General features: G+C 46.6%; 1 protein-coding gene and 1 long non-coding RNA gene across 4 annotated transcripts; one reads left to right on the forward strand and one right to left on the reverse strand.

Moving 5' to 3' along the window:
• On the forward strand, nucleotides 1-27,467 carry Elf5 (E74 like ETS transcription factor 5). Of its 2 annotated transcripts, none has more exons than XM_008762070.3 (7): nucleotides 1-155; nucleotides 6,267-6,391; nucleotides 14,514-14,750; nucleotides 18,115-18,165; nucleotides 24,029-24,091; nucleotides 25,431-25,626; nucleotides 26,055-27,467. In XM_008762070.3, the coding sequence occupies exons 2-7, from the start codon at nucleotides 6,271-6,273 to the stop codon at nucleotides 26,149-26,151; spliced, it is 765 nt and encodes a 254-aa protein (XP_008760292.1). In that variant the 5' UTR covers nucleotides 1-155; nucleotides 6,267-6,270; the 3' UTR covers nucleotides 26,152-27,467. The 2 variants fall into 2 exon arrangements, with proteins under 2 accessions (XP_008760292.1, NP_001102426.1); NM_001108956.2 differs by having other exon boundaries at nucleotides 44-155; nucleotides 14,517-14,750.
• On the reverse strand, nucleotides 4,779-15,177 carry LOC102548892 (uncharacterized). Of its 2 annotated transcripts, none has more exons than XR_010064861.1 (5): nucleotides 15,106-15,177; nucleotides 14,458-14,703; nucleotides 8,152-8,218; nucleotides 7,101-7,227; nucleotides 4,779-6,526 (listed from the first exon to the last, which is right to left on the reverse strand). It is a non-coding gene; the product is annotated as an uncharacterized LOC102548892 (long non-coding RNA). The 2 variants fall into 2 exon arrangements; XR_352477.5 differs by having other exon boundaries at nucleotides 14,821-15,139.
• Nucleotides 27,468-27,993: the final 526 nt, after the last annotated feature.

The raw sequence follows: 27,993 nt of genomic DNA on the forward strand, positions 1-27,993 counted from the left end.
AAACCTGAAAAACCAAACGGACCTGTCTGTAGGTGTCACTTATATCACAAGGCTACAGGTGCCTTTATTTCTACCGTCCGCTGGTGCTGGGAGCGCGCCTGCCTTCTCTTGCCTTGAAAGCCTTCTGTCTGGACCTAGCCACCACTTGTCTTCACGTAAGCAGCTTTTCTTTGCTCTTTTGAATGAATTGGAAGGGGTGTTGGGGCTCAGAGACTCAACTGGGGCCTGGGACTGAGTGTCTCCAGCTCCCACAGCAGCCCCTCCGTGAGGCAGTCAGAGTGCCTCCTCCTCCGGGGGTGTTTGACTCAGGCTTGACTGCTTGCCGGAGAGATTTTTGTCTCCTCGGGGAAGGTGGCCACCCACCTCTTCGCCGGCCCCCACTTCCCTTGGTTCCACGAAACCAAAGGCAGCTGAGAGAATGTGTACAGGCGCTTAAATCTCTGCCCATCCTTCAGCTGCCTTTAGGAGGGAACCGGATTCTGTACGGATAGCCAGCTCAAGAAAAACCCACCACTTCCCCAAACCCTGACCTCACCTCTCAGATCTTTGGGGGACAAGTTGCCCCTCTTGATACCGAGAACGGTATTCTTACAGTTTGAGGCATTTTTTTAAGGAGGTTGTACAAAATAGTTTAAAGGAATCTCATTTGGCCCTCTCACAACCTCTTGAGACAGAATGCTTAGCCAGAAAAGAAGTGGCTAGGGTTTTTTTCCACTGTATTCTCAAACCTTATCAGTGTGTGCGTGCGGGGAGGGGAGGGGGGGGAGTTGTGCGCATTCGCCCCCTACTGGCAGTAACTGGAAACACACGCTCTCCCGCATCTGCGATAAGGTACTAGACTTTAAGACAGAAAGGGGTCCTAGATCATTATGTAGTTGTCTCCATTTTACAGATGGGACAACCAAGACACAAGAAGGCCTGGTAATTTATGGAGATGGCTTTGTGTTGTAGCCCAAAGACTCAGACCCAAACTGTTGCTTGCTCATTCACACGAAAAGTTTAATTCTGCCTTTGTACTCTCGGCAAGGGTCTTTCTATGATTCAAGGTATTTGGGACCGCAGCTTTTACGGACTGATTGCCAAAAGTCTTCAGAACGAGACTCTTTAGCTACTCGACCTATACTCACTGGTTTTATTAAATCCTCGGGACGCTCGGAGTGTGTTAAAATGTTCATTTTAAGGATGAGGTTATCAGAGATGGTTACAGAATAGCAGACCAGGATGGAGGGGGAAAAAAAATCAAAACTTTTAGCATGCCTGCAAGAAAGTCAGAGGTCGCAGCAGGCTAGGCAGTTAGGAACTGTGCCCTCTCTTCGCTTGCTTTGTAAGTACCACAAACAATATTCATTCCTTAGGTCTTTAACCTAAAACTTGTAATCTTCACATTGAAGCCCACAGCTTCCTTCTGTGAGGTTTAAGAAAAAATAGCTAAAAAACAAACAAATGAAGTCCTAAATAAGCTAAAGAAAAATGAAGAATTACTCAATAAGGCATCGGTGAGTTGGTTCCCACAATGTGGTGGTTGCTTTCAGAACAAATACTCAAGTACCCAGCCCACAAGCCTTCCTTTGCTGCAAGTGTTGAAATATCCTCATTGAGCCCTCTGCCGCCGCCCTTCTTAAAGAGCCCCGAAGGTTGGGAAGTTAACACTCCCTGTCCATAAGGCTCTGGACGCAGTGGACATCTGGGTGTCATGGCGTGTTAGAAAAGAAAAGGCATTTCTCAACTCGACCTCACTGCCTAGATGGTAGAATTGTGGAAGGTTTTTCACTGTCTCCCTTTCCTTATTTTGCTCTGGTTTGGCTTTGTTCAAAGATGTTTTGACAGAGAAATAGCCAATGCCATAAACCAACATTCAGGAGACAGAAACATGAAGCTTGCCTCCAGTTTGAGGCTAGCCTGATCTACACTGTAAGTCCGTGCACCAGAGAAGGGGAGGGGAGAAAAGAAGTGGAAAAGAAAGAGGAGAAATGGCCAACGTGTAGATGCTTAATTGGGTAGATATTTGGCCACATGCCCAAAATGACCTTGACGATCTCGGCTAGGGTCAAGGAGGAATTTTCCCCCTCTGACAAATTGGCCAAGGCTGGGTAGTTTGCACCTTCGCCCCACTATAGCCATTATTTTTGCCATTGGTTTGTAAGTGGAAAAGGCCCATGGGCCTGGGTTTTTAGCTGGGTGGACCCTACGTGTACACGTGGTGTGTGAGGCTGCTCTGAAAGGAGATAGAAAGTCGCTGGAGGCTCTCAGTTCCAGGCCTGCTCTGACTCACTCCCAAGGTGCCTATAATCAGCCTTCTCACCAGTAAAAGAGAGCTCATTCGACTCCACCACCTTAGGGTGATCACACCAATCTCTTTCGTACCGATCATGCCTTCCTCATGAGGCGGCCAGGGTGGTAATTAATCTGGGGGAAACTGCTTCCGTCTGTTGTTGGTCTATTGAAAGCCAGGGCATGGGAGTGTAAGGTACCTGGCTCGATTGTCCAGAGGAGCATGAGAGGGAAGGAGGAGGAGGGGACCAGACGGTTTCTGGGGCTCCAGGTTTAATCTGCGGTGGTACTGGTTGTGTTTTGAGTATTCGGCGACTTCACCTAGCCAAGTGCAAATGGTGTCAATGTGTTTGCACGTGTGTACATGTATTGGGTTTGGAAGCATTTGGCTGATCGGTTGAGAAGCTGCAGAAAGTCACAGAGCCAGAGCTGACCTTGAGTCCATCTCTCGGTGTTTTCCTGTCGTGTGTGAAGAACTGAGATCTAGAGAGATGTAAGAGGTGGGATCATTTCTCAAAGTTCAGGGCTCTTTCCATAATGACGAGCCAGAGGATGGCTAGACTAGCAGGCCCAGGAACCTTCTAGTATCCCCCTTTTAGTCCTGTGCAATGCTGGGCCTACCTAGCCCAGTTCTTTTCTGCCTTGTTCTCATTATCACACACACACACACACACACACACACACACACACACACACACACACCAGCGCCTTCTGTCACAGCCATACCCATTGAGAACGGCTATGCAAACCCAGACCTGGTCTTTGCATATTGCTGGTCCAGAACCTTCACTGAGAAGAGGTCTCCACACTGATTAGCCACCTACATTTAAAAAGAAAGAAAGAAAAAAAAACAGTCAAAATGCTCACTTACTGCAAGCACCTTCCGAGGCCTGGAGAGAAGGGACTGCTGAACACAAAGCCGTCTTTATTCCTGAACATGCACACCTAGTGCATGCTGGCTAAGTAGCTTGGCCCTTTGTGGTGAGCTTAGACTTAATAATGCCTCCTCTTACTACAATAGCAAAGCAAAAACCAAAGAAAGAAATGTTCGCTGTTCTCATAAAAGACGCCCCCCCCTCCACAAAAAAGCAAGAAATAACTGTGGAAGGAAAACAGCATGGTAAATACGGGAGAGAGCCCTCTATGCAAACCTAATGGGTATAATTTTCCATAAACGGAATCATCGCAGTGAACCAGATCCATCATTGTGTGCAGTGCTGAAGAGATTACACATCAAGAGGGTGCGCTAGGTGGAGGTGGGGAGAGGGTTAGAATCCTTAGAGGAGGGGAACACCTTACTGATAAGATCCAGTTCAATTTTACCAAATAAGCTTTTATTAAATACTAAATGTCTTCCCTATGTTAGGCATAGATGAGGAAGGGCAAAGTCAAGGTCAGGGTTAATCTTCGGAGGGTGCCCCGTAGTCTTTGAAGACTTGGAGACTGTGTTCTGTTCTCTTCCACTGGGGCCACCTCTCCTTCCTCCATATGCTGTGAAGGCGACGTCAGTGGTCTTCTTAGTGTCCAGCCCAAAAGGCGTGAGACTCTTTCCGTCCTCTGCTCACACTTAGAAGACTTTTCAGATGTCGAGTTTAGAATAAGCACCACGCACAGTCTTAACCCTCCCCGACATCCACACCCTATATAGACTCAAGACACAAAGCTGGACATTCCATGGGAAAATCAGGGCCCAAACCCTGGAAACTTTGACAACTGATTGATAGGCTCCCAAGTGAGATCTATGGCTATGATAACTGCTGGGCCCATTAACCCTGTCAGGGCATCAAGGAAAGGGCTTCCTAATTGGTACCTGGGGAACATACAGGAGTCTGTGTGTTCCCACAGGAAAGATATCCAAGAATAAGAACAGGAGCTCTAGTTTTTCTTTATTCCCAGGAACAGCTCTTCTGCACACCGAGTGGTGATCATGAGGGTAGATTTGTGAGCATCTCAAAAGACCCCTGTGACTTCTAGTTCCAGTCTATAAATATTCCTGGGATGGCGCTGTACCTTCAGAAAAGCTAACAGACCACATGGGAAACTTAGGGCCTCCCTCCAGTTCAACCCTGCTGTCCATCGGCTGTGTGACCTTGAGCAAGTGACACAGATTCCCTGGGTCTCCATTTCCTTCCCTATCAATGACAGAGTGCATTCTCCAGCCCTGGTGCTACAGGACTAGCAAAGCAGGAGGTAATTCTGCCCAGAGGTTGGCAAATCCCTCAAAGGGCCGGGCAGTAAATATTTTATGATTTGCTGGCCAAAAGACAAAAATCAAGCACGCTAAGTAAACATGTGTTTCAAAATCTAAAAAGATTTCTCGAGTCAGGAAAAAGAAAGAAAGGAGCTATGGGCTGGGCTGGCTTCAGGTTGTCAATAACTGGAATTAGGTGGTGCGTTTTTATGTACGCTGAAAGAATATTCACTTTCCATCTATAATAACAGGCTTTAAATATAAAGTTTATATTTAAAGACACATTCATTTTAAAACAAACAAACAAAAAAGAAAGTGACTGTTTAAAATTTTTAATTCATTGTATTTAGAGACGCAAACGGATTCAGTAAAATTACCTTGGTGACTGGCAGTAAGTAAATAAATAAGTAAACAAACAAACAAAACTGCAGTTCAGAGGACACTGTACCAAATGATGGAGAAGCTTTCATGCCTTCCAGTTCTATCTGACAATATCCCTGGACAAAGCATCTCATTTTCACCCTGGTGTTTATCAATGCTATCATTTTGAGCTGCTGTGTCCTTCCTGTGAACCGGGTTTGAACCAGCTTATCTCATTAACTTTATTTCAAGAATTAAAGAAAATGATGTGAACAGATTAAAAATAATTAAAAACCTTCCAAACATGACCCCCCCACACACCGAAATTGCCGAAATACAGAATGAAGCGTAGGACTAGTGTTTGGTTGTATGGGACACAGCGAAGGGGAGGTTGGCAGGGCAGAACACAGCCTTCTGTCCAGTCTCAGCCAGACACCTTTGCTTAAGCTCCCCTCCTATCACCACAAGGTGCTAGGGGAGTGAAGTGCAGCAGTTAGGATCAGGAACTTTCCAAGCTGATCCACTGAGCTGCCATTCGAATTCCATCTCCTGTCGGCTGGGTTGTCTTGGACTTGCTGCCTGGAATCCCAGAGCCCCCCATCCTTCATCCATAAAACAAAACCTTTCCCGGCACCTATTGGAGTGGTTGCTCTAGGGAAAGCTCTAGAGGACTCTTCACACACCTGGAGCAGGGTATACTGGAACATTCAGAATGCTTCAGTGCCAGGAATGTAATAGGGTACACATCCTGCAGACACAGAGCTCCCAGGACGACTCAAGATTGCTCCGGCATATAAATATTGGTGCAGGGTGTCATGCAAATGTTCACCAACGTGTACCTACAAATTTACCTAATAAATTACCCACAGCTGTAACATGCTGTTATATGTGTGTGTATGTGTTCATATGCACATGTCTAATGCACACAAAGCTTTACAACGTCAGTTCAGGACTGGTTTTGCTGGGAAATAAGATTGTGGCAAACACAATCACATGCTAACACATTGGAACTTTCAGAACTGTCCGACTTTAGCATTCTAGATAGAATCACATAGGTCAATGCTTGACTCATTTTCCCAAGAGCACTTTTAAATATTATATGTCAGAGTTCGGAAAGTCAGGCATGAACAGAGAGGAAAAATGTCAAGAAAGAGACAGGATTGTACAATCCAAGTCTCCATCCTCAAATCCCAGCTCTGAAACGTCCTTGTTATGTTTCTTGGGCAACTGTCTCAACTCCTCTGGCTCAGTTTTCTCATAGGAGTAATGGGATAGACAGGATGTGGTGAGGACTATAGAATACCATCTGCGTAAAGCACCTGATGGGAGCTCCTACCTTCTGCCCTTTATTAAAAGATAAGGCTCATTCAGTCAGGAGTTCTACACCATGAAGCTTCTGAAAGCTTGTGCTCTGTATGTCCTCACAGCCTCTCTAATATTCCAGGGTGATGTTGGACTCTGTAACCCATAGCACCTTCCTGCCCAACGCTTCCTTCTGTGACCCCCTGATGTCTTGGACCGATCTGTTCAACAATGAAGAATATTACCCTGCCTTTGAGCATCAGACAGGTATGTGCATATGGGGCTTCCCATTCAAGAGCAGCAGGGCTGGGATCAGGCTGGATGCACGGATCTAGGGCAACCCAGAAATGTCAGCATTCAATGCAAATGCTGGTGGAAAGCCAGGCAGAAGGAAGTACAGACCTGTGCAGAAAGAAGGGCTTTAGAATCCTCTCTCCTACTCTTCCTAGCAAATTCTGCAGCTTGCTTCAAAGTAATGTTTAATAAGCATGGTTCCCTGCCCATCCTAAGACCTCCTCCGCACCCTTCTCTCCCTCTTCTTCTCCCTGTCCCTCCCAGTGCTTAGCTCAGTTTTCTGTACCTAAGCAGTAAGCTTGAGGTCTTGTGTAAGTTTCATTACAGAGGCAGGCCAGCTGAGCTTTGCCCCAGAAACCCTCTGAGGCCTCAATGCCTAAGTGAGTGTTTGGGTGACTGCACATACCAGCATCCTTCTCTCTCTCTCTCTCTCTCTCTCTCTCTCTCTCTCTCTCTCTCTCTCTCTCTCAGCTGAAAGACCTATCAGGTTTGTCCAACCTGTGGCCTGCAGTCCACGTGCAGTGAAGGATAATCATAAACGTGCCCCAGAACAAAAGTCATACACACTCTAAGACAGTATGAGATATGCCATTTGCAATATTTTTGTAAGTCAATCGCCCAGTTCTAGAAGTGAACTTGGCAGCTGACAATTCCATGTCACAGTGTTGAATCGAGGATGTACCTGATAGATCCCTGCATTTGGACTTGACTCATCTGAGCACATAGCACAGTTCTCCTGTGGTCCCTCCCAGAAGTACCTGGGTTCTCTGAAAGATGATATAATTCACCTTGCTCCCTCAAACATGAACCTGAAAAGAAGACAATGAAAGCTTCAGGGTGTTCCGTCCTGTTCTCGGTGCCTGCATTTCCAGATGACATTGGGGTGGCAGTCAGGAGACGCCCGCATGCTGTCCTGTCTGCAGGAGCAGTAGCTTCTGCAGTCAACAAGAGTCTAAGCTATGGTTCCATGTGACCTTAAAGTAAAGAGTAGCTTTGACACTGGCTGCCCCAGCTTATCCTCTCGGGCCCCAATCTCCCCTTTGATGGGCAAATGATGAGGCTATAGGCAGGAACCAACAAAATGCAGCTAGGGTAGAAGAAAGTGCAAAAGCTGATGGCTGTGCTAATAATGTTTGTCCAACAGTATGAACGTACGTCATCTCACTGAAGTGTACAATTTTAAAAGATTAAAATCGTTTTTGATTTGGTATGCTTTGCCCCAGTAAAAATATAATCCGTTAACAGAAGGCACTGTCAATGGAATTGACCCTGTAACATAATTCTGTACACCCTCAGATTCTTGGGGAGCAGCCCTCCACAGATTGAGGACTTGGCATTTCTATTAATGTAATGAAAGGTGAGACAATGTTGCTGCCCCAGCGGTGTCTCTGAATCCTGCATCAGGAGACGTCAGAAACATAAAACTTCTCTCACCACTGTTTTAATGAACTAAAGTATCTCCATCAAGAAATGAGGCCAACGAAAATAAAATACCCTCATTTTTTCCTCAATCAGGACATCATCAGCCAGAGAAATGACAGGATCTGAGTTTTCTAAAAACTCTTCTCTACCAGGAATAGAACTGGGGTAGTCAGGATACCCTGGCCACTTCCCCTAAATCATGTCTCCTTGCTGCCTCATAGATCTCCATCTTGAATCACACCTTGTCTAGGGAGTTATCCTAATAAGAACTTCCTGTTGGTATATGCTCAAGTGATGACATTGCCACTCACCAGCCAGTGACATCCAGCAGGCCGTTTGACACATTTTCCTTCACCAAAGTATATCCATTCCCGAAAGCTGGGAGTGTAAAATAAGAGTTAATATTATCAGGCATTTGGACACATGCCTGGCACTTGTCAGATGCTTGCTTCACAGGGACACCTCACAACTCCTAGAGAGGCAGAAAACAGCCATTGCCTTCCTCTCTCCAGTCATCAACCTCGATCTCAGTAGTAACCCTCCCAATCTGGGACTGAGACCAAAGGCAAAGGAAGTGAAGGAGAAGTAAGGTACGCTCCAGACAAGTTTCATCCAGGACAGAGTGGATGTGATGTTCAGCCTAGTAAAATCCAGGTGTTTTCAAACTTTGCGAATGACTTCAGCCGAGAAGGCCTGAGCCTGTGCCCTCAGTGCACTCACCACAAATGAGTCTGCACTGCTCTTTGAAGCAGGACCTCTGCCTGACTGCCCTTGGAAGGGCAGAGTCACAGATTACAAAACACACTGGAATTTTATTAATTCACTTTGGCCTTGACCTCAGCTTTTTCAAAATAAAGAATTGTCAGTTAGATAATTTATTCAGTAGAAACTGTGTACTTCACATATATAATATGGTATGAAATCACACACACACACACACACACACACACACACACACACACACACACACACATGGATTTTTGAGGTAGGATTTCACTATATAGCCCTAACTGTACTGGAGCTCACTGTGTAGACCAGGCTGGCCTCCAACTTCGACTACCTTCTAAAGAGTTCTGATCTTACCTCTACTTCCTGGAGCTCCACCCTGGATATCCTCCTCACCACCTCTCCCCTAACCTTCAAAATGGCCGACATGTGGTACCTCCTTCACTTTAGGATCTTGCTCATGCTTTTTTCCACAGCAGAGCTTTCTAGACTGAGGAAGCCATAGGGAACTAGTTCCAAGAGAGCCCTCAAGTCTAGTACAGAGTCTGGGAGGCAGTGGAAAAGACTAGGTACTACGGGCTCTCCCCTCTGCACCCTCACCATCGGCCATATTCCTCCACTTTCATTCTGCCTAGCTGTTATTAAGGTTCAGCTGTAGGCAACACCTGCATCACCCGAGCCTAGCCACTGTGCGACTGTATCACAGTCCCTTACCCACTGTGTGACTTTAGAAAGGGTGTCTCCTGAGGCTTCCATTGGTGCCATGATGGAGGATCTTGTCAAACGTGTTGAAAGAGCAGGAAAGAGCACAGCGTTTATTTAGCAGGGTGACTGGTACACAAGAGAACTCAGGAAGTACAACAGCTGTTGGACCAGGTGTGGTGGTAAACACCTTTAATCCCAATGCCAGTGAGGCCAAACCAGGTTGATTTCTGTGAGTTCGAAGTCAAGATGGCCTATAGAGTAAGGCCAGGACAGCCAGAAATATAGTGAGACCCTGTCTCTAGATAGATAGATAGATAGATAGATAGATAGATAGATAGATAGATAGATAGATAGATAGAGGAAAAGAAAGGAAAAAGAGAAAGAAAGAAAAGAGAAGAGGAAACATAACAGCTGTGATTACTCAATGTGAGATTTTACTTCAAGAAGAGCTTTTTAAAAGAATAGTGCCAAGCTATCCTAAGTATTAAAAATCAAAGGGGAAAGCATTTAAATCATACCTGGGCTTTTCTAAGAAAGATTCGTGTGCTGGGCACAGAAACTCAACAGCACATCCATGGGTACGGGCCTAAGAATTCCTAAATCTAAACTGGAGAACAAACACAAATCATTCGAAGACCTAAGCAGAGTCCCGTAGCAGAAGTTGTATCCCAGAGAAATCACTCCTGACCTCTGCTCTGTCTGCCCACTGAGGCCTAAGGGGCAGCCATGGCCATCACAACTCAGGGCCTGGCTCTCTTAGCCTCTCCCTAACTCTCCAAGACACTTTGAAGACCCCTAGCCAGTCTTCCTCTTTTCTCAATCCAGTTTCTTACACTGCTCGTGGTCTGTGTCATTCCAAGGTTAGGACAAGAAGCCAAGAGAGGTTATAGGATGGGGCCAGCCCAGCCACGAGAGGAAATCTGGAAGCCATTTATCACCACAGGACTTCCCCCATAAAGCCCTTCTTTTCTGTGCCAAAGCTGCAAGCGATGGTACCCTACACTACCCGCGTCACTCACCACCTCTCCACGATGTCGCCCTGGGCGAAAAACTTTCCCAACTCCCTATGCTAATAAATCATGCTAATTATGGTCCCAAGTTGTCTAACTTGGGCTTCCTCTAAAGCCGACTGTCTGTCTGTCTCTCCCTTTCCCAGTCCTGAATCTGCTTTATTCTGGTTGTTCCTTAACCTGAGAATGAACACAGAGAGTTGGGCAGCTCCTGTCCAGTATGGTATGAACTTTCTAATCCCGGTGTCCCTACCTGGAGCTACTTCCGGCTCGGGTATTACCTCCCTATTCTGAGGGCCCTGAAGGACATCAGTCCAAAGAACTTAAATACATCCGACTTGATAGCATCATTTGTGAGGGCTCCCCCAGAATCAATGAGAACTCCTCTAGCTCCTCAGTTTTTCTTCCCAAGGCAGAGCTGGCCCTCAAGTGCCCTGACCCACTTCAGACTTCAAAGGAGCTGGCAAGGCCTGCTGCTTAATAGTGGCCTCCGGATTCTGCGTCAAACTCTCCGGACATAGGATGCTGGCTGGCCTCATCTAGGACCCTGGGCAAACAGGCCTTACAGCAAGCCTCTCCCAAAAGTTCAGTGTGCTTTGTAAATGAGAGACAAGACAAGGAAAACACTGTACCTTTCCAGACAATAGGACCCAGTAAGAGAATATAATCTTATATAACTAGTCCCTTGACTATGCCCCTTCCTTCCAAATACTCGAAGGTATTTTTTTCATGTCGTTTGCTGGAAGCACAGGCATTGGTACCTTCACCTCTCCATATTCTTTCTGATTTTCCAGACCTAAGTTATAGACAGACAGACAGACAGACAGACAGACAGACAGACAATAGATGAACATGGATATGTATCAATCTACCTGCCTCCATCCAAATCTTATTTTTGATATGTGCACCCCATATGGTTCTCCAAGACCAGGAAATGTGGCATGATGCAAGATGTCCACATGGTGTCTAATGACCTTACTAATGACCACTGTGACCCTGGAGAGGAACCGTGTAACCTCCCAGAACCTGTTTCCTTACCTTGAGGTAAAGATCATAATCACTGGTGATCTGGTAACACTTACTGAGGACTGGTGGGCTAAGAAGGGGGGATGGGAAGGAGCTCTTTTAGCACTCCTGATTCAGGGTGACCAGAGTTTGACACCTGGGGAGGAGGGTGCTGTGAATCCTTCTGGAACCTTCTTAGAAGGGCACCGGAGGGAAAGATTCTTTGAGAGAGTGTGAGCTGCTGTGGTTCAGGGAGAACAGGAGGAACTCAAGGGTCAGAGGAATGGGGAAAGAAAGCACCTTCAGGCAGAGAGCAGGGAGTGACACAGGAGCAGATAATAGAGGCCCTGGGGCAGGACCCCTCCCTTCCCCTGCCGTGCCACTGACACCTTTCCCCTCACCCTATAGCTGAGACCACAGAAACACTCCCCCACCCAGTCTCTGTGGATTCTCTCCCCTAGTCCTGCCTCCACATCACCGAAAACAGCCATTTCCTCTCAGCTCTGGAGACTGTGAGAAAGGCTTTTGCTAACAGGAAAACCAGCCACTGTGTAGCTGAGCCCGTTGCCTACAAAGCCTGCTCTGTAAGTGAATTCCACCAAGGAGCCAGAGAGCAGGGCACTAGGCCAGCAACACCTTCCTGGTGTCAGAACTGACCTCTCACCTACCACATCTCTAGATCCTTAAGGGGAAGAAACAATGTAGTCTTCTTTCCAAACAAAATAACCATGCTATAGAACAGGAGAGAGGAAAGGAACAGAGACACAGAAAAACCTTTCCATGGAGATAAACGTGCTGTGTGCTACACAGCAGTGCACCGATAGCCATCTCAGTCAGGCCCCAGTGCAGGACCAGCAGCCAAAGAATGTCAAGGATCATAAACAGCTCCCATCAGAATACCAGGAACGTCTAAAGACCTCTTAGGTTTACTCAAGCCAGCAATCAGTAGATGAAAAAGCACAGACAGAACTCAGGAAGGGTCTGTTTTCTCAGGAGACCCTGCTCTCTGCCAGGAACCAGCCAAAAGCCTGATCAGCCAGCTCCAGCCAGCAATGGGGGAATCACAGAAAGGGTACTTGGGTCAAACCATTCCTTCCATGTTTTCAACCACCAGGCAGAGGCTATAACACCAGCACTCACCAGCCTGACAATGCAGGTTCTTTTGTGCATGTGAATGCAAAATTCTGGTTAAAGGGCTGGTGATAAAAATTTTTGCAACACATGTGAGGTCCTGGGCTCAGTTCCAACCCCAACGGGAAAAAAAATGGTAAAAATTTTAAAAATAAAACAAGTCTAGGATTTGGGTACCAAGAGGCTCACCAGTGGGAAGAGATTTCTAGGAGGATTCTGAGGTTTAGAGGGACACTGTTTCTATCTTTATGAAATAGCCCTGTCACACCTATGAGGTAGGACACTGGAAGAATCCAGCAAACCGAAGAATGCCAATCAGGGCGTGACGCCTCAAAGGCTACAAGAGGTATCCCCCAGTGGAGCACAGCTGTCTCATAGCTGGGTTCAGGAGCAGCATAGCTCATCTAGGCACAGAGGCAGGGGGTGGCAATAGCAATAAAGCCAGTGGCTGTGGTTTGTCCTAAGGAGGTCACGCTCTGTAATCCCCACAGCCTGAGCCAGTGACCTCAGCCTAGCTCTGTTGACTTGCCCCACCCCCATTCTCTTTTGCTCTCTGCCTACCTCTCTCTTCGGATGCCATTTCTTTTCTGTGCTGATCCTCCAAGGATGAGCTCAATGAGATGAGAGGAGTGAGGCGTTCAGATCGCAGTTCACATCCCACCTTTGCTGACAGCGGGATCTGAGGGAAATGATTCTCCTCCGATAATCCCTGAGTTCCTCGTCTATCAGGGCACAAAGGCCAAATATGGCTATCCACCATGAATTCTTCCCAGGTGATTTGTAGCATCACACAGCGTAGGTGGATAGCAGTAACATCAATAATATCGTTAAAGCATATGTGAGCTCGTTTAACCTGTAGAACGAGTCTGTGATATGGGTACTATAGACTTCTCGATCTCATGAAGAGAGAAAGTGATGCTCTTACTTATTGGATGGATGGACAAACAGGTTTGTGGGTGGATGGATGGATGGATGGATGGATGGATGGATGGATGGGGGCCTAGTGGGTTGATAAGTGAGTACTTAGATTCGGTGGTGGCTACAAAAATTATTTACATTGGAGCTGGGGATACGGTTCACTGGTAAAGTGTTTGTCTAGGCTGCATAGGTAGCTGTCAGCGATCGCCAAAGAATCTGACCAAGTGCCAGGTAAAACACACACACACACACACACACACACACACACACACACACACACAGGTGCGCACATCTATTCTTATGTCTGCTATTCTATCTATTTCTGCTTGAAACATTGAGACAAGGCTATTGAACACGTGGACAAGGTGCAACTGGACCTCCCAGTCTACAAGACAGGACAGCACCTACAACTGAGTCCTTTGAAGGAGTAGGTAGTCTGAGCACAGGAAAGGATAGAACTTAAAACACCACCAGGAACACAATCATATCAGTACAGCTATCTCCCCCATGACTTCCCTTAGCTGTTATGGTAGTCCATGCTCTGCCACACTATGAGCGATATCTAACCAGACCAAGACCCTTATAAAAGATGACTGGAGGCTATGCACAATAGGTAGCCATTATAGCGCCTGTCCATTAGTACACACTCGATTTCAGATAGAGTCTAACACAGGGAAGACATCTAACAACTTTTGAATTGATTGGTGATTTCCTAGACACCGGTCTCCTTACATTAACTCCAACTCTATAACAGCCCTGTAGGTCAAACATATCATTCCCATTTTAACAGCTTTGGAATCAGAGGCCTAAATATCTGTGAGCCTTACCCAAAAGACAGGTGGCTAAACCAGGGTTTAAACCAAGGCCTTCAGAACTCCTGAGTTTTTATTCTTTGTATCAGGTAGAGAATCTTTTTGCTTTCTTTCTCTAGTGTACCCATCATATTAAGCACCAGAAAGAGATTTAGTAATTTCCCACCTGCCAATACTCTTTCTGGCCCCAACAGTCATTCATAGAATCCCATCTCCCTGGTGGTATCTGCAGAGAAGGTAAGCTGGATCCTTGTCGGTGCATGACAGACCCAGAGCCCTTTCTGAATAGGGAACAAAGAGGCTAACATACCTGGAGTATTCTTTGGGGGAGCCCTTAGTAATCCTTTACTTCTCTGTGCTTTGAAGCAGCCTGTGATTCCTACTGGACATCAGTGCACCCTGAATACTGGACCAAGCGCCATGTCTGGGAATGGCTCCAGTTCTGCTGTGACCAGTACAAGCTCGACGCCAACTGCATCTCCTTCTGTCACTTCAACATCAGCGGTCTGCAGCTGTGCAGCATGACGCAGGAGGAGTTCATTGAGGCAGCCGGCATCTGTGGGGAGTACCTGTACTTCATCCTCCAGAACATTCGCTCACAAGGTCAGTATCAACAAGCCTCAGGAGGAGGTCCTGGGATTGGGACCCAATACCCCATAGGTGCTTCCCTTACCCTGACTCTCATAATCAGTTGGTATCAGTGCTCAGTCAAAACCTCTCCGTAACCAGAGATTCTACCGATCCAGTGTTGAGAGTTTAACCAAAAGAAAAGCAAGAACCAAGAAAGAAAGTTGGGTAGGTTTTTTTAAAAGAAAAGTAAAACTCAAAGCACACATAAGGAAGTCTACGCTGACAACCTCAAATACGGATGTTCAAACTAATTAAACCTTGAAAGGTGAGGGGGGGAAATGCGTTCTGCTTCATCTGACTAAGCAGAAAGGAAGACAGTGAAATAGACCTTTTCTTTTCCAGCGGAGTCCATAAACTGCCATTCTTAGTACATTCCTTCCGGTCAAGGATCCAATGGCCAGAAGGTGGCGCTAGTAGCGTGGACGCCATGAGCATGCGCTGCTTTCTCAAACTAGTAAACTGTGTCCCAGTGATAAAGCAGCTGGTAAAAGAGGCTTCGTGCCTTTGCTCAGCACACAGGCCTGTTTCCCAGGCAGTCGGGGCAAAGTGAAAACTTGGAAATCAGAAGGACCCACTGTGTTATTGATACGATCTGGGCCCTTATATACAGAAGCCATAGGATTCTTTCTGCCAGAAGCGCCCCCTGTCCAAATCCCCAGTAGCTATGTCAGCTGGGAGGATTGATGACCCTCCCTGGACTTTAAAGGATTTGGTGAATGATTACCTGGCACAACATATAAGTACACCAAGTAGCAGCTATTGTCATTAATATAACCAAGAGGCAAAAGCAAAACAAAACAAACAAACAAAACCAAAGTAGACACATCTATGCTTCTTCACAAAAGAACTTTCGGAAAAGTCAGTTTCTCTTGGAAAGGTTTCTTCGGGAGACAGAGAAAGCAGGATGTTCCCTGCCACTGGAAAACCAAAACCAAACTGACTGCCAGTCCCTGCTTTACAAGGACGCTGTGTGCAAAGAAGAGATTCCTATTGGGGCAAAGAAACCCCAGAGCACCTTCCAGCTCTGGGCATCTACCCCTTCCGTTTGTTTCTCCCATCATGAAGGACTAAGGACAAGAAAGCAGAGAGTGGCAGCCTTGGGCTAGAAGCTGCCCGTGCTTAGCATGTGCACTCCCTGAATCCGGATAAGGCTGAGTGTGTCACAGCCACTCTGGGAGAAGAAGCCTGGGACTCAATTTAAAACTTCCCAAGAGGCAGGTATGGTTGTACACAGCTTTCAATCCAACACTTAAGAAACAGAGGCAGGCCGGTTGTGGTGGCGCACGCCAGTAGGATTTGCTGAAGGAGGCAGAGGCAGGAGGATCACGAGTTCGAGGCCAGCCTGGGCTACACATTTGGGGTTGGGGATTTAGCTCAGTGGTAGAGCGCTTGCCTAGCAAGCGCAAGGCCCTGGGTTCAGTCCCCAGCTCCGAAAAAAAGAAAAAAGAAAGAAAAAAAAAAAAGAAACAGAGGCAGACAAGTTTCTGTGAATTCAAGGCCAGCCTGATCTGTATAGTAAGTGTTAGGCCAGCAAGGTAACAAGATAGAGTAAGACTCTATCTTTAAAAATAAAAATCTCCCGAGAGGACAATCTTGCTAAAACTTCCAGGGTCATGGAGTGGGCCTTATTCCACCTCAGAAGAAGTCGAGGTTGCATTGCTGCATTGCTACCTTGGCCAAACGCCACATTAACTAAGTTTGTCTCAAGTCCCAAGTGACTCCTGGGCTAAGGGCTTCCACAATGGTCTACTTTCCCAGATAATTTAAGCTCAAAACTGGCTTTAGAGATGTTCTATAGTTAAGAGGACATGTTGCTCTTTTGAAGGACCTAAATTTGACTCTGAGCAGCACCCACATGGGGTTGAGTCCAGCTCCAGGAGATCCAAAGTCCTCTTCTGTCCTACACACACACACACACACACACACACACACACACACACACACACACACACTTTGGTATTTTTGAGACAAGGTCTGACTCTGTAGCTCTGGCTGTCCTGGGACTAACAGAGATCTGCCTGCCTCTGCCTCCTAGGTCCTGGGTTTAAAGGCATGTGACACTATGTAATATCTGACCAATAAGGAATCCCTGAGTGCCACACCAACTCCAACAATGGGACTTTAAGTCACTCTTTACGTCTGAAAAGTATCTCCCTACCAACCTGCTCCATTCTGAAGTTCTCCCTCAATGTTCCTCAGTCTGTGTACATATGCATCGTGACCAGAGTTTACACTCCAGCAGTTTGCCCAGGACACACTGAGCTCACCATTTATTCTAGAGTTATCACCAGTAAAGCTGTCCTTCATTCTGAGGTTTCTCCATTTGAAAAAATATATATTCTGGGTAACTATCTAGCTTATGCCTTGTGTACCTCATAGTCTGGGGCTCTGCAAGAACGGGATAGAGAATAAGGACACTTCAACCAGGGGAGGTTTTAGAAGGGCCTACAGAGCCCAAAGAATCATCTGAATCGGTAGCTGTAGAAAGATTTAAAGGTCTAGAAGCGTGGAGGCACTGGTCATGGGAAGGAAAGGTCAGGGGAAAGACTGGGGTCACAGAATGGCTTCTATAGGGTAGGACAAGAAATATCTTTCATCAGTCCCTACCCTGTTCTACTTGGCCCTTTGGCCAGAGTGTTCCAACTGTGTTAGTAAAGAGATAGTAGTCTTCATGTTGGACAGCAAGTTAAGAAACAGATCATCTACTGACCTGACCTGGAAATATGATCTCAACTCCAGCCTAGCTCAGCATTCTACCAAGTAAGGCACCAACTCGGTCTTCCAAAGAACTGAGCATTCAAGCAGAGCTCTTGCCCTTTGAGCTTCTTATCCCTCTCTTCTCGTTGGCTATCACATCACAGGCATTCTGATCTCCAAGGATTACAGTCCCATGTCAGAAACCACAGGCCCAGGGCCAGAAGGGAGTTGAGTGGGTATTAAAGCTCATACTCCACTAAGACTGACCAATGATCTGGAGAGCCAGTGACTGGCAAAACCATGCAGACCACAGCAGTCCAGCTCAGTTCAGAGCCCAGATTTCTTGGCTCCTAGGCAATATTCACTCTCTCGAGTTCAGTCAGCAGATCTATGGAGCCTTCTGCAATCCCTGGCACCCGTTGTTCTTCTTAGGTAACCTTTGAAAAAGTATGATGCTGTTATATTTGGCTTCAGGGTGGCTTAATAAAGGCCAGATGGTGTCCAAGTTTCCCTCTGGAAAGAAAACAAACCTCAGAGGGGAGAGTCACTTCCCTTCCTCCAAAATCTCCTCTCCTGGTCTGGCCAGACCCCAGGATTGCATGGAATAGTTGGTGAATCTTTCTTTCCCATTTTTCCCCAGGTTATTCCTTTTTCAACGATGCTGAAGAGACTAAGACCGCCATCAAAGATTGTAAGTATGACATTCAAACTGCCCAACACTGTGCCCAGGTTATTACTGGCCACTTGGGCTTGATCCTGATTTAACAACCACACTAGAAGGTTGAAGAACCGAAAGCAAGCCAAGAGAAAGAGTAGAGAGAAATGGGTTAAAAGAGTGTGATGGGGAAAGGGGGTCTGTGGGACAATAATTCATGTCCATGGAGCCCCTGTCCTCCTCAAGACTTTCCCTGTCTATAAAATATCAGGACCCTTCAGGGTTGGAGTGGGTTTAAGAAGCAGTGGCATTTGTACCTGGTAAAGGACCTTGTAGGTGCCCACAGTGAGGATGTGGCAAAGCCAGAGCCCATTAGCCATGGAGCCAATGACTTCCAGCCATCAGAGGCCTTCTAGTTGCTGATATTTCAGAATGATCTGAGCCCATTGATAAACCATTGATAATTAAAGGATGGTGGGGTAGGGGGTCTCAAATGGCCCACAAGCCTAACAATTAGTCCCATTTCATGTCTGGAGATGGAGGCAGGAGAAAGGAACTGTGGAGCTTCTTTTTTTTTTTTTTAAATTGTGTTCTTTGAGAATTCCATACATGTGTGTGATGTATTTTGATCACATCCACCCCCATACTCCATGTCCCCTCCCAGTTTCATGTCTTTTCTTATCTATAAAACATGATCTTATAATGCATATAATGCATGATTCCAGCTAGTGCTACCAATATGAGTGCAGGGGTGTGGGCCCATCCACTGGAGTGTGGGCCGCCTACCAGCACATGCCACAGTGCAAACATTGAGGTCAGAGAATAACTTTTAGGAGGCAGCTCCTCCTTCCACTGAGGGTTGCAGGGGTCAAACTCAGCTCCTTGAGCTTGCACAGCAAGCACATTTTACTTTCAGAGCCAAGTGGCTGGCCCAGGTTTGGTTTTCTGGGAGGGGGTTCCCCCCTTTTCCTAAACTCTCAGTCAACTGAGGATTCAGGTTCTTAGACTTCTGATTAATGGAGGTTTTGTGATTTTTGTCTTTTGGTTTGGGGACAATAGTGCAGGAATAGCCCACTTCAGTTGTAAAATGGTTCCCTTCCATCCAGCCCCAAGGATCCTAGCTGGTCCTACCAGAAAGAAGGAAGAAAAGGTTCAAGGAAACAAAGACAAACGCAGGGTCCATATGGTCCTGAGTGTCATTGAGTTTTCCAAAGCAATAGCCACTAGCCATGTGGGCCATTACCTAAGATTAAATAATGTTAAAATTCAGATCCTCAAGAATATTAGTCATGTTTTAAATGCACAGTCACAGCTGGCTAGTGGACACCATATTAGATTGCTGGCATCTCCCATCATGAAAAGTCCTGTGGGCCATTATCAGTGGAGAATGAGTCTGAGTCTGAGAGCTGGACAAGGGCAGACTCATGAGTAGTGGAGTTTGGGTTTCATGCCGAGCATGCTGGGAAGCTACTGAGGGTTGTAAGTGTTGAAAGGGTAAAGTTCACAACCAGATTTGAAGATTTCTTAGACGGTTGTGTCTAGCTGGGAACCTAGGGTGCCGATGCTGGTGGCCCAAACCAGTAATGGAGCAGAAGTGAATAGAAGCTTCTAAAAGTGAGGGTGGTGGGGGAAGGCTTTGGGTAAGAGTGTTTAGAACTCACGGAGATAACCTTTCCTCTGATAGCTGCTGCTCAAGGCTCTGATCCATGTGCCCCGACCCAAATAGGCTCAACTTCTAGACTGAGCCTAGACTTAAGGTTGAGACCACCCAAACAGCAGGCCCCCAACTCTGGTTCCACAGTCAGGACACCTCCTGAGGCCTGGCTCAGGCTTTCCTGCAGCCCCTGGGACCATGTTTCCCCAAACAGAAACTCTAATATAAAACTTGATGGGCACAAGGCAGTAAGAAGTCAGCAATTTGATAGCTTATACAGTAAGCCTGTCCTAGAAAACACAGACCATACAGCCACAGAGTCTATGACCCATGCAATGTTGCATGGTCCCAGATATCCTGGAAAATGAAACCAGAGACTGCCTTCCAATGCTGATGTGCCAACTAGAGACCACAGCGTAGTCAAAGAGGACAGGACCCCATCCTGGAGGCTTTGATAAAAATTGATAGCTATCATTATGTTTTTAAAGCACTTAGCTCTGTGCCAGGTATAGAGCAGGGAATCCTGGATATATGAACTCACATGTACTCCCCATCTCCATCTGCATCTGAAGAAAACTGGGGAGCAGCAACTTTAGAATAAACACAGACCTGGGACTGATGTGGGCATACACATACGCATGCACACATGCATCGCTACCCCCTGGGCCCTTCTATTTCTTCTTCTCCCCACTCAGTGGAGATCCAAGGTTCCTAGGACTTGTCTAGCTCTGAATCTAACTTGATAGTAATCTATAATGGGGGATCTTCAACTTAGTTCCTACCAAAAACCCAGAAAGCCATGAAGCCATCAAAACTGGCCAAGCAGAAACAGTTCAGCCCTTGATTTCTTTCCTTCTCTCTCCACCTGTCCCCTCCCTCCTCCACCGCAGAAATGTCAGTAGAGATCACACTGTACTCAAGGACAGAGCTTATGGTTTGAGTTCTTGGCTAGTGACTGCTGCCCTTGAGCCTTGGAGTCTCTCTGTGGCGTGCTAGTGCGGGGCTAGGATTTCTGAATGGCCTGACAGTGTGATGAGCAGCAATGAGCTTGATTTTCAAACCCTGTCACCAGAGCTCCATCCTAGCTTCTAGAGGACACCTGATTATAATCTCACGATAATAAACTTAAAAATTTAAGTTTCCAGTATCAAGGACAACCAGGCCTGTCCAAACCTCAGAGACAGCAGTAGGAATATGCCTCCCCTCACGCCACACCAGGTACCCCAGCTACTTGGGTATGGTTGTTATGAGGCTGGTGTCTGCAGACGTGCAGAGCTCCTTCAGGGTACTGCAATGACCCAACAGCTCATCTTAGTGAAGGGTTTGATCAGGCACCTACCTGGAGATAGGCAGTAATGACTTCATCTCCTCTGCCTAGCCTCTACCTCAACCATTAGATTAAAGAGAGAGAGGGAGAGGGAGAGGGAGAGGGAGAGGGAGAGGGAGAGGGAGAGGGAGAGGGAGAGGGAGAGAGAGAGAGAGAGAGAGAGAGAGAGAGAGAGAGAGAGAGAGAGAGAGATTTGGAACCTTCTCAACCCATGAGGGACTTCTAAGTCACCTGACCTGGAACAGTAGGAACAGAGTAACCTGACCAGATGGACAATCTTTATGTCTCTTGTGTAATCCCTCTGCTCTGTGCCCCGCCCCCATCACACCAAGTCAACTCCATGTGGAGCTCAAGGGACCACGGAAAGGAAAAGCTTGCCCCTCCCCTGGCTCTCCTTGTAGTCCAGTGAAGACTTCTTATCTGCTCATGGTCAGCAACTCACCTTTGTTTGTTCTCATGGCTCCGCTTGCTTCCCACCTCCCCACCCCCAAAGATCCAGTGACACAATGGGGAAGTCTAGAGATAGGGATAGACACACGGCACAATGAGCCAGTGACCACTGTTCAGACCATTTGAGCTACGTGCTCACTCGGTGCCTACCAAACACCCCCGAGAAGGACATGACCTGGTGGTGAGTGTCAGCTCCGGGATGGAAACACTGTACTCAAGTCCAGCTTCACACCTGTACAAAATTCTTAGCCTCTCTGGGTTTCAAACTCCTCCCTAACAAAATGACAATAATGTTAGCATTGTCCACAGTTGCTAAAGGACTATGATGCAGAGTATGAGGCTTCTAGTAAGCACTGAGCATTTGCTAAAAGGCTCCAGAAGCATAAGCTTTAGTGAGCGAAAGGTGAGATGGGTTTTAAAGGGAGAAGAAGCACGCTATGATTCAAGAAACACATGGGTGATTTTGGACCTCAAGTCATGGGGTGGGGGCTCTAGCACAGGACACGGGTGCTCTAGCCCAGGAGGTGGGCTCAGGGGAGGCTTCTGAAGAGATCCTGTGGGGTGAGAGTCTGCTGAGTAGATGTGGTGAGTGAGGAATGTGCAAACGTCCTGAGGCAGAGGCAAGTCGCAGCCCACTGACACCAACGAACCTGGGATGAGGGAAAGTAGGGGAGTGGAAAGAGACAAGGCTAGAGGGCTGGGTGAGGTCCTCCGCTTCATGTGACAGGCTTCATCCTGGTGACACTACAAGACATTCACTTGGGGAGGGATAGGACACCCTTTCCTCCCAAGGTCACATGTCCAGCCCTTTGTCCCATCAGTACATATCCTAGACTATACGGTCAGCATGACGAGTGTAGTGCAGACAGAGAATAACAGTTATTTAACATCTGCCTTGTGCCTGGGAGGGAATACATAGGTAAAGACAAACCCTGCCCTCTAGTGGACACAGACCGCAATGCGTAGGCACTCAAAGGCAATAAAGACAGGGAAGTAAATGTGAGATCCTGAGTAGAGGCCCAAAGGCAGTATGTGTGATTAGAATTTGCATAGTGGGAGGAAGTCACCCCTAGAAGGTGAGATGAAGTTGTGACTACCCAGACAGTCAAGGAAAGGGCAAAGAGCAGCTGCAAATGCGTCACGGTGGAACGTGCCTGCCTCTTGAGCAAGAGCCCATGTGACTGAAGCAAAGTGAGCCCAGAGCTGGAAGAATAGACAAAGATTTAAGGTGAGGCAGGTCTGGTTCTAAAGTTCTTTTTATAATTCATATGCGTTGAGACAATGCATGTGGGTATCTCAGAATATCAATTAAAGCACAATAATATGTGATTCAATTTAATATTAAATTAATTCTCTCTTCATTCCTGAGTTCTCATCTCTGTTTTCACTGTGTCCCTTCCAATCTGCTCTCCGCACAATCACAAGAGGGATCTTCCTAAACCGTGGGCTGCTGAGATAGGAAGGTATCTCGGTAAGCAGTTTGTGTAGCATGAATGAAGCCTTGGGTTCCAGCCCCAGCACAGCATAAACCAGAAGAGGCAGCACATGCTTGTATTCCCAGCACTTAGTGAAGACGCGGAGGGAGGCAGGGTCAGAGTTCAGGGTCATCCTAAACTACAGTGAGTTCAGCATCAGTGTGAGCTATCTAAAGCCTGTCTCAAAAGAAGGCAGGGAGTGGGAATCTCGGATTTCATTTTAATATAAATTCTCAAACCACCCCCCGCCCCAGGCTCCAAAAACATGGCCTGCCACTGTCTGCAACTTACATGGGTGCAGTAGCTCCTCCCACCCTCACCAGCCACAGGGTGTGCAAGCTTCCTAGGTGCTCTATGATAGAAAGGACTTCATGGTCACTGCCCCTCCACCCAAAACCCTGCTGCTGCTGCTGCTGCTGCTGCTGCTGTTGCTGCTGCTGCTGCTGCTGCTGCTGCTGCTGCTGCTGCTGCTGCTGCTGCTGCTGCTGCTGCTTCTCCTCCTCCTCCTTCTCCTCCTCCTCCTCTCCCTCCTCCCCTTTTCTCCTCCTTCCCCTTTTCCTTCTCCACCTTTCCAGCCCCCCTCCCTCTCTCCTCCTCTCCCTCCCTTCTCCTCCCTCTCCCTCTCTTCCTCTTCTCACTGGTTCACAATGGAACTGTCTCCTCCTGTGAGATCCTCCCTCAGAAAGAAGCCACTTCCTTAGCTCATTCTCCATACAGTGTCATGTATTAATCACGTTTGAAGCAACAGGTGATTTGTCTGTTTCACCTGGGTTTCACCCGGTCACGTGAGCTGGGGCTGTGCCTGTGTCTTCTCTCTTGTATTCCAGCAGGAGCCCAGTATGCACTTACGGCAGGTCCCAGGACTGAGCACATCCCACCCCTCCATCTCCTAACCACCCTAAAGAGCCTCCTGCCACAAAGGCTGGCAGTTAACGTCCATTCTTTGGAGTGCAGCTTGAGGCTCCTCCACTGCCACGGGTCCTTCTATTTCAGATGCTGATTCCAGTTGCTTGAAAACAAGTGGCATCAAGAGTCAAGACTGTCACACCCGAACAAGTAAGCCTAGACACCACTTCCTTTCCCCGAAGCAGTTCACCTTTGAAACTAAGTGTTTGAGTGGGACCAGTCCCTTCCCCAGGGAGGCAGTGGAAGCGTGTCCATGAAGTGTGTCCATATATATGATCAAAATCATGACTTTCACTTGGACATAGAACTTTAAGAATTAAAGAAATGTTCTGACGGTGTTCTATTACTGAAGGAGGGTTTTATTTTTCCTGATCCACCCTGTGGCCTTCTCATTGAAGTACCCAGGGGGAGAGAATAAAGGGAATGTGGGGAATTGAGCGGTCTATGAGCCTTTTGCAGCACCAAGATCTGCCCGGGGCAGAATCTAGCCACTTACCATGCATTAAACCACTAGATTGTCAGCTCACGGTATAACACAGGTACCTTATTACACCTTTGCCACCTACGGCAATGAAAGAGAATCCGGCATTTCCAGATCCAGGAAACCAGGGAGTCATAGCCCAGATGGGTCTTATCTATGCCCTAAAGGCACAAGAAAAATACCAGCTCCCCATGATAAATGAACTGTAGGGCAGCCATCTTAACGTAACCCATCAGCAAGCTGTGAGCTCCTGAAAAGCCATGGGGCTAGTTGGGTAAATCTGGGTCTCTGCATGGGGATTTTACTAGTAGTTTATCAGAAAACAGACATGTCCCAGCTTGATAAGTCTCCATGCAGAGCACTCCAAGTGATAGTTGTCCCACCCAGCAACATTCTCACAGGTTAATGTTACCTCTCTATCTACATACACATAGGTATACATGCCTATAATGTATATGCATATACATCCTTCCCTCCACACGGCCTGTCCACATTTCTCATTTCTTTTTATTTTTTTAAGGTTACAATGACATCATTTCTCCCTTCCCTTTCCTTCTTCCTCTCCATACATTCCTCCCCATTCTTCTTCAAGTCCATGGAATATATATATGTGCATATATATATATATATATTCCTAAATATAACCTGTTCAGTCTGTATAATGTTACTTGTATGTATGTTTTCAGGCCTGGCCATTGGGCACTGGACAACCATTTGGTATCCTCTTCCCTGGGAAGGGACACCTCTCCCACTCCCAACATTACTCAGTCGCCTGTAGTTCTTTGTGTAGGACAGAGGCCTCATGGGCTTTTCCATATCCAGTTTGGCCTGTTCATTGGTGCCTTCTTTGTTCAGCGTATGACCAGGCAATCATGTTGGTGAAACTTTATGGGTATTGCTTCTGATGGATGCTACTAGGAGACACAGTCCCTCTTTAAAAAACAATACAAAGCAAAACAAAAAGACAGTTTAAGTGAAAGCTAACTTTATTCTGCTTCTTCCTCAAAGACCTCCAAAGTTCTCACCTGTGGGAATTTGTCAGAGACTTGCTTCTGTCTCCTGAAGAAAACTGTGGCATCTTGGAGTGGGAAGACAGGGAGCAGGGCATCTTCCGAGTGGTTAAGTCAGAAGCCCTGGCAAAGATGTGGGGACAAAGGAAGAAAAACGACAGGATGACGTATGAAAAGTTGAGCCGAGCCCTGAGGTAAGTGAGCAGCGTCAGGTGCCATAAAATAGCTGGCCAGAGAGAACTGCACTCTTTTCCCAGCTTCCCTCTCCCCCACTTTATATGAAAGGGTTATGAGCTAAACCTCTTCTTAGTTTCAGATGGGATTATGGGTTGTAAAGTGACCCTCCATCCTTTTGGGCCTTGGCATCATTCCCTGGGGGGATCACCCTGAACCCTAGCCACCGTTTGCACAGACACACAAACACATGCTGAACTGACTGTGGAGAGGTGTGGTCTTTAAAGTGTCTGGGAAGGGTTTAAGTGTAAGTTGATAACAGGGTGTGAAAATACCAGGGGAGCCAAAGCCCAAGCTGTCACCTGAGTGGGCAAGGAGTGTTTATATGCTGTTGTTTTCCTGTGTTGCAAACCTTCCCTGGATTTCTTTCTTTTGCTTGCTTTCACAGATACTACTATAAAACGGGAATTTTGGAGCGGGTTGACCGGCGGTTAGTGTACAAATTTGGAAAAAATGCGCACGGGTGGCAGGAAGAGAAACTATGATCTACACCGGACACCAGGCTCACTTGATGGATTGCTGTTGTTTGAAACAATCAGATCAAACTAGACATTTGAAAGTCTTCCTCCTCCTCCCCCCTCCTCCCCCCTCCTCCCCCCTCCTCCCCCTTCCCTCCTCCTTTCCCTCCTCCCCCTCCTCCTCTTCAAAACCTACAAACACACTGATAAAATTTCTGGTGTCTCAGCTTACATTTGAATTCAGTTGTTGTCTATTGGGGTGATGGCATCAGCCCTTAAGCAATGGTCTTCATCCCTAGGGGGAGGAAGGGATGGTCTTGTGGCAACTTGGTGGGACATTGTTTTCTTAATGAAGTGTTTGGAGCCAAGGTAGCCAGTGTTATGGGTGCTGTTTCAAAAGAGGGCCCTGTTACGCCGTTAAGGACACATGATCCTCCCATTCCAGAGGTTCTGAACCCTCAACTGAGGCAGCTCACCCGTGGTTAGTTTTTAGGAGAGGGTGAGATGTATGACTTACTTACTTTAGGTTTGAAATTATCACAATTATATTCCATAGAAATTTATAATAAAAATAAAAAGCTAAGCCACTAAACTGGGACCTAATTGGATATAGCCTAAGTTAGTAATAAGTTTCTTAGCCAGATCACCATTTTTGACCACTTAGCCACACCCACTTAATCCATGGCCAATCCTTCTGAACTTAACATGCTTGTAATTAGTCACATTGGGACTGAAACTGTTGCCCCCTTCTCCTCACTGGTGGCTAGTGTCAGATCTATAGAGACCAAGTCAACAGGCATGTGCATTCATTTCTAAATCACTGCTGTGCCTATGATTCAAACTGTCAATGTGTTCAAATAGAATTTATTGATTCTCTCTGAGGCTAAGATGTTAAACCTTTACAGAGCAGAAAATGTCCTGACAAGCCATGACAGGCGAACATGTCAATCTCTTTCCTGATTTGTCCTGATGAATACTCAAACATCCCAACATATTCTCTTCACAAAAATAAGAACAGTGAATTTACATCAATAACTGCTCATGGGTTAAAGTCTGCACTGACATTTCCTCGTCTGCCGTTGGCATACACGCAAGGTGTTAATGACCTGCAACATGGTAGAGTGCCCTGAACCCTAACTTCCCCAGAACTGGGACTGTCTAGCGACAGGCACTGAATAGCAATGCAGGCTGAAGACCTCCATGTTTAGAGTTTAACCTCAAAAGTTAACTTGTTTTTTTTTTTAAATGTGAATTACTGTAACATAATCTATTTTTGGATTCGTGTGTTTTCCAGGTGGACATAGTTTATAAACAATGTGAATAAAATATTTAACATGTTCAAATGTCTGTGTATTGTTCAATTCTGCAGCCTGAGGACCTTTGATGGCTCATTTTAGAAGCTCCCTCCAAAATCTAAGAAATAAGAATTCCAACTGTTACCAAATAGGGCTAATGGGACCAACATAGACTTTTTCTTTTGTAGAGTTATATTATTTAATGTGTATGAGTGTCTTGACTGCAAGTAGATGGACCGAATGCATGCCCGGTGCCCATAGGGGTCAGATTCCCTGGAACTGGTATGGATGGTTGTGAGCAGCCTTGTAGGTGCGTCCAATGGAACTCAGATCCTCTGCACGATCAACCTGTAGTGCTCTTCACTGCTGAGCTGTCTCTCCTGTAGGTTGATGTCATTATGCAGGGAGGCAGATATGATAGAACGAGGCCTCTCATTGGACAAGAAGGAAGGATGGGCGGGAGAAAAGTTTTAGAAAGAGGAGAAGGAGCCCGAGCTGGGAGAACTTGGCAGCAGATATTAAGATTCTTCTCTGTGCATAGATACAGATTATTATGAACATTTTAAAGAGATGG

This window comes from Rattus norvegicus, chromosome 3 (genome assembly GCF_036323735.1).
Source record: "Rattus norvegicus strain BN/NHsdMcwi chromosome 3, GRCr8, whole genome shotgun sequence".
NCBI classification, from domain to species: Eukaryota; Metazoa; Chordata; class Mammalia; order Rodentia; family Muridae; genus Rattus; species Rattus norvegicus.

Coding starts and splice junctions, on each gene's coding strand:
- Elf5 (XM_008762070.3), top strand. CDS start 6,271: ATGTTGGACTCTGTAACCCATAGCACCTTCCTGCCCAACGCTTCCTTC. Junction 6,392..14,513: donor TGCCTTTGAGCATCAGACAG/GTATGTGCATAT, acceptor TGTGCTTTGAAG/CAGCCTGTGATTCCTACTGG. Junction 24,092..25,430: donor AGACTGTCACACCCGAACAA/GTAAGCCTAGAC, acceptor TCTTCCTCAAAG/ACCTCCAAAGTTCTCACCTG.